The sequence below is a fragment of the Cryptotermes secundus genome, unplaced genomic scaffold (genome assembly GCF_002891405.2).
Source record: "Cryptotermes secundus unplaced genomic scaffold, Csec_1.0 scaffold582, whole genome shotgun sequence".
In the NCBI taxonomy this organism is placed as follows: Eukaryota; Metazoa; Arthropoda; class Insecta; order Blattodea; family Kalotermitidae; genus Cryptotermes; species Cryptotermes secundus.
Genome location: NW_019724752.1, coordinates 605,216 through 611,510, shown reverse-complemented (window position 1 = coordinate 611,510; position 6,295 = coordinate 605,216). Strand labels below are relative to the sequence as shown.

Below are 6,295 nucleotides of genomic sequence, written 5' to 3'. Positions count from 1 at the left end.
AAGAGTCGAGGAATGAAGTGGATGACGAATATATTGCGTCAGACTCGAGTGCAGTCACGCCTCCGCCCTCGACCTTGAAAAGACTACCAGTGAAAGAGCCAGTAAATCGTATGGAGGGTGGCTTGAAAATTCACAAAATGGTCCATGTTCCTCCCAGTAACAAGAAGAATGGTGCCCTGAGAAAGTGTCGCGTGAGTGCTAAGCACAAGATTAGAAAAGAAACAAATATCATGTGTGCAGGCTGTGGTGTGGCTCTCTGCACACTTTCATGTTTCAATTTTTATCACACGAAGAAAAACTAATAAAGAGGTATGGAAAGGCATTTATTGCATAAAATATTGGATTTTAATTAGTTCCTGAAAATTTCGTTTTTAAAAACCAATTTGTGTTGAAGTTGTTTAGGAAAAGGTAACTACATGCATTTTAGCGACATAAGGTTTAAAGGGCCTGCCAGGACAGGGGTGGGATTTAAATACCCTTCGCGCCAGTCAGAGAGTTAATGACTGATACAAAGTAGTATTGCTATTGCTTGCCTCCAGTGAGGAAATTGCGGATGGAAGATGAGAGACATGAGTAGATATATAGGAAAGATTAGTTTCTAGTTCTGCATTTTTTAGTACATCTTGGGCAATTTGAATTGATGCTGCACTTTTGAAATCAAATGTACTCACGACATTCCTAACTGTTTCTAAATATTCGGTATAATAACTCGCTGCACACAGCCACGTGCCCCAGTACGTTAAAATTGGTTCTGGCAGAAGTGGAACGCTCGGTGCTACTGCTTTATAAAGGCTTCTTTTTTGTATGGCAGTTTAACAAATACCTTCCTCTCAGAAGATACCAACTTATTAACAAGCGGAAAATTTGCACAAGTTGTTTCTGCAACACGGTGCAACCCATTGGCAAGGCAAGTCAAATGTGTCAAACCCATTGGCAAGGCAAGTCAAATGTGTCATATTTGGAAATTTAACTTTAAGAGGNTACGTTAAAATTGGTTCTGGCAGAAGTGGAACGCTCGGTGCTACTGCTTTATAAAGGCTTCTTTTTTGTATGGCAGTTTAACAAATACCTTCCTCTCAGAAGATACCAACTTATTAACAAGCGGAAAATTTGCACAAGTTGTTTCTGCAACACGGTGCAACCCATTGGCAAGGCAAGTCAAATGTGTCAAACCCATTGGCAAGGCAAGTCAAATGTGTCATATTTGGAAATTTAACTTTAAGAGGAGTACCAGCTTTCATCATATAACTTGCGGCATCAGTCACAAAGAGCAATACGTGCTCATACTGAATGCCATTCGGCCATATTAAATTCATGGAATTAATAAAAAATTTGGAAACTGCAGAGCTATTTGTGGTTTCAAATTGCTCTACCGCAAGAAGATATGGGGTAGATTGTTCATTCTTATTAAGGGATCCAACTATAGAATTTGCAATAAACCGTCCCTCACAATCTTGTGTTTCGTCGATTGATACCCACAAAATTATCTTGAATATTATCTCTAATGCTTTCAATTGTAAGATTGTAACACCGCTTCACATAATTTTTGCGCACAGTAGATTCATCTGGCACTTTGCACTTTCTCTATGAAGTTTCTCAGAGTAGGACTGGTTAGTTTCCACAGTGGAATATCTGCCACTAAAAAGGCTTCGCATAAATCAAAGGAAAACTGTGAAAAACTATTATTAGAAAATTGACTAAGCAATTTTTGAACAGGAGCACTTTTCGTGGATTTCATTTAAATATTCTCATTGTGTATATTAGTGTTCAAATGCTGAAGCACTTGAAAGCGTTTTTCACAAACAACTGTTTTCTCACACGCTTGGCAATAAAGAATTTTGTTATCCATACTTATCATCTCTCCTTCGAACTCCCGCTGATATAGCTGTAATTTAGTTTTCTGACTTACTTTCGCTTTTGGCATGACTACAGAAAGCTAAACAAACTTAACTACAGAGTAGTCACCACTAATGTCAATGGCCCCCAGCTTCAAATGAAAAAGTGTAATGAACCTCATAGGGACTTCGGAAATAAATAAGTCAAGTCCCTTATCGGTTGAATAGTATTACGTTGAGAGCGGTTACATGTGAATTCTTCCGACTAATCTCTTTGCGGCCCCTTTGATGGTACATGGATGAAGCAAGTTACAAGTAGAGGGATCGGTGAAGTCCTGTCCTGGGTATTGCATCAGAAACATGAATCATGATGAAATGTTGAGTCAAATATGCAGCATATTCTAATACGGAAAAGAAAAATTGTATACACACGCCCATGATTGAAAATTTGAACATAAAATTAAAAAATATATGTGATAAACATTTTAAAAAGGAAATATGCAGTATAAATAGAGATCTTCGAAAATATGATGCTTATTCATAAAACAGGCAAAATATGCATTTATATGCACCATCAAACCATGTCCAAAATTTAAGAAATGGAGTAATTCATACATATATCCAAACAAGCATATGTTCTGGTTGCAAGAAAGAAATATGCATTTGCATTAAAATCCGGTCCCTACTAATTAAGCACTGTGCCGTGATGGCATATGTGAGCGTTAATGTATAGACCCACATTTTCTTAACCTTAGAACTAGTTGGAGGTGAGTGGTCAGCTTCATGCTTCGGCCACTTTACCCCTGGGGAAAGAGCCCCCCAGTACTCACTGTATAGGAGGTTGGGTGAGCCCCAGAGCTGGTCTGGATGACTTGGAGGAGAGGAAATTCTTGACACTACTGGGACTCGAACTCGGTCCCCTCAGTTGTCTAGTCTGTAGCCAGTCGCTATACTGACTGCACTATCCCGGCTCCTTCAAATTGTTGAGGTAATAACATCACTTGAATGCCTCAGCATGCTGAAGTTTTTTTGTGCTTTTCATATCAAGTACTCAAGTTACAGGGAAAGGAAAGCAGGCATTTAGTTTTTCCCAGGACTTCTTATATTGTCTTATATTAGTGCTTTATTTAAGGTTTTGTTATGATGCAAGAAATTGAGCTATTGTATCCATTACTCCAGTTCAGAACAAGAACTTCAGAAGTGCACTTGTTGCAGTAGTTTGAAGGTATTCTCTAATTTTATTGTGTTTTTCATAAGTTATTAATATGGTAGAGTAAATTTATATGTGTAATCTGACAATACAGATGTATGCAAGGAGATTATCTGAGAGCTTGCTGAATATCTTTTACTCAGACTGGCAGGAGGGACACGTACTTCTTGCATCAATTTCATCATCCATATTCTCACTTAAAGCTCAATCAGCAAGCCTGTAGGTCAACAAAACCCACCCAGTTCACAACAGATGTTGGACGTATTTTATGTTCTCATGTGTACATTCCTGGCACTTCCATGAAAGGGTCAATTCAAACATTGCAGTTCCTCTACAGATATGGAGTCAATTGGAAACTTGAAAACCCAGCAGAATTGTATTCCAGAATCTTGTTTTTCATATGGGTATCATACATGAATACCTTTCAGTGTGTGACTCCTGTGAAGCATTATGTCCCAAGAAGCAACAAGACTGAATGTTTAACTCAGTATCAGGGACTTGGGAATATGGTGGGTGGGCACTTAACGCATAATTTTCCTTTATGATAGCTGTTCAGTGACTTATTTGGTAGATACTGAAGATAAATTGCAATGTATGAAGGCTGTTAGGTTGTCAGCTATGTCATTAGCTTAAATATGCACAGTACAGTTGATGTGAGGGGCACATATCTCTCCTGCTAGACTGGCCAAGTGATTTGTAGCAGACTCTTATGTAATCTCCCTGTAGATGGCAAACAATAATACATGTGTGTTGGAAGTACTGATTTCCTCTTGCCTTGGTTTTATTTTGTAAATTTTATTTGAATTCTTAAGATTCTTAAATTTCTACTGGTCTGGCAAATGTAAGAAGTCACTCTAAGACACTTTCATACTTCCATGCAAAACATGGTTTGTAGAATAACAGTATCTCTTATTTCAGGATATGTATGTCAAAGTAAGGATTCAAGATTACTGTAAGCTTATTTGATAATGAATTTTAAATATGTTTGTTCCGTCATCTTAAGTTAACATGTCTCAGTGCACAATTCTAAATTAATGACAGGTGCATGATTTGTCTGTTAACAGTCGTTTCTTTTAATCTTTTGTTTCATTATTGAATATATTTGTTGCACATAATCTTGTGTTCTTTTTTTTTTTATCTAAAATTTTGCTATTAGCTCTGCTAAATGTGAAAACTTGTGTCCCATGTTATTCAGTATTATATACATCTTGTAATTTTACATTTTAATTTCTAGCAGTGTTTTTACAAGGCTGTTTACACATGATAATGTGATTTTACCTCTTGGGCAATTCATTTTATGTACAAAAACTTGATTTTGAACCCACTGCATTCCATACAGAAGTAGCTCAATGGTTTGGCAGTAACACTAGGCTTTTAGTCAGGAGATGCTTGGTTTGAATCTCAGTTGGGACACTGGATATCCTGGCAGAGGTTTTTCTCAGCCCCTCCATATAAATGCTGAGAGAGTACTTCAGTTATGCCACATCCACCTTGTTCCAAATCCTTCTCAGTCATCAGTCATTCTATCACTCAATGCTGCCTAATCTAGATGTGTGTATGTATGTATGAATGTGTGTGTGTGAGGGGTGGGCCACAATCCGGCCCCTGCACCACGAACAACAATGATCTATTGTGCTTCCCCTTTAATTAACTCCTTATTAATCCTACACTTTGAATGAAATGTAGGACTTTATTTATGGGGGCGTCATAGTATTCACTTGGTTCCATAAAGAACTGACCCAAGTGGCAAAATCTTAAATGGGCCATGGACTCACAATTGCATAGAATATGTGTGGCTGATTTGTTGTCCTTCAGGCACCTTTCACAAGTGGGATTGTCTGTCAATCCTAGTTTTAAAAGATATCGTTTTAGGTGACAGTGTCGTGTAAATAGTCCTGCTATCCATCTTAATTGGTCTGTGTTTAATTCCAACAGATCTTTCATTATTCCGGTGAAGGACCCCGATATAAGTCCCTTTGCCTGTTTGAATCCAATTTTGGATTCCCATTGTTTTATGTGATTTCTGTTCATCCAGTCCCTGACCGCTTTCTTGGCAACTCCAATTGAGATGCCACAAGCTGGTTCAGGCCCTATGAATGGATGTTCAGATCCTCTTCTTGCCAGTTGATCTGCCATTTCATTACCACCAATATCCTCATGACCTGGCACCCATATCAGTTGTACTCTGTTATTTCTGGCCAGTTGTATGAGGGATTGGTGGCAGTCCTAGACCAGTTTTGAGGTGATTTGGTGTTTGCCAAGTGCTTTGATTGCAGTTTGACTGTCTGATAGAATATTGGTTGGTTGGTTGGTTGGTTGGTTGGTTGGTTAGTTTCCAGTGACTGCATTTGGGATCATTTAACCCATTTTGCTTCTTGCTTCCCAATAGAGAGCACTCAAGTTCTTGCTTTGTTGCATCTTGAAGAAGTTTGCACTTTTCTCTTGGGAAGCTTTGCCAGGTTTGTTGCTCATTTTGCACTACCCAGGGGACACATATGACTTAAAGAATGTCACGGACGCGAGCAACTTTTGTCCCCCGTCTGGTAGAATATAGATGTTCTTATTCTTATAGTTCCTATCTAGATTCTCGACTGCATGTGCATTGATGCCTGGAATACTGTTGTGTACTGCCCAAGACTAAAACTAAGTTGCTGGAGGAGGTTTAAGTGATGTTGAAGATGTTGCGATGCTACTACTGGATCATTATTTGCTGCTAGTAGGGCTGTGTCAACTGCGAAGGTTGCAATTCTAGTGTTGTTTGTTGAGGGCAAGTCTGCAGTATAGATTTAAGTATAGTAGAGGCCCCATCATACTTCCTTGTGGTACACCTGACTTCACCTGGTAGCAACCTGAATATGAATTATTTTATTTGAAAATGTCTTTCAGTGATGTATGACTTTAAAAGTGGGTAGCATGTGCTGGAGAATGTATTTTTCATTTTATATTGTAGTCCAGCGTGCCAGACCTTGACAAACACCAGAGCTACATCAAGGAAAACTGCTGTACACAATGTGTTTTCCTTTGAGGGTTGTTGCAGTCATGTTTATGATTCTATGTATGTTTTTGTATTGTGGAGTGCCTTTCCCTGAATCCAAATTGGTAATCGGGAATAACAGTTGGCAGGTCTAGGTCGTTTCTAATTTTCTTCAATAGTAACTTTTCAAACAGCTTCGATGTGACCGGCAGCAAACTAATTGGTTGATAAGAATTTACTTCATTGGCTGGTATCCCAGGTTTAGTTATCATCATG

General features: G+C 38.5%; 1 protein-coding gene across 4 annotated transcripts in view; it reads left to right on the top strand.

Annotated features, from left to right (window-relative positions):
- The window catches only part of LOC111862901 (actin-related protein 2-B), a 46,674-nt gene that overhangs the window by 3,040 nt on the left and 37,339 nt on the right, over positions 1-6,295 (top strand). For 2 of the 4 annotated variants that reach the window (XM_023848716.2, XM_023848714.2), the window contains exon 3: positions 3,964-3,978. The exons of the other annotated variants lie outside the window; for them this stretch is intronic. In XM_023848716.2, coding sequence (XP_023704484.1) covers positions 3,964-3,978 — 15 coding nt within the window. The remainder of the gene's footprint in view (positions 1-3,963; positions 3,979-6,295) is intronic. 4 annotated transcript variants of the gene reach the window in all.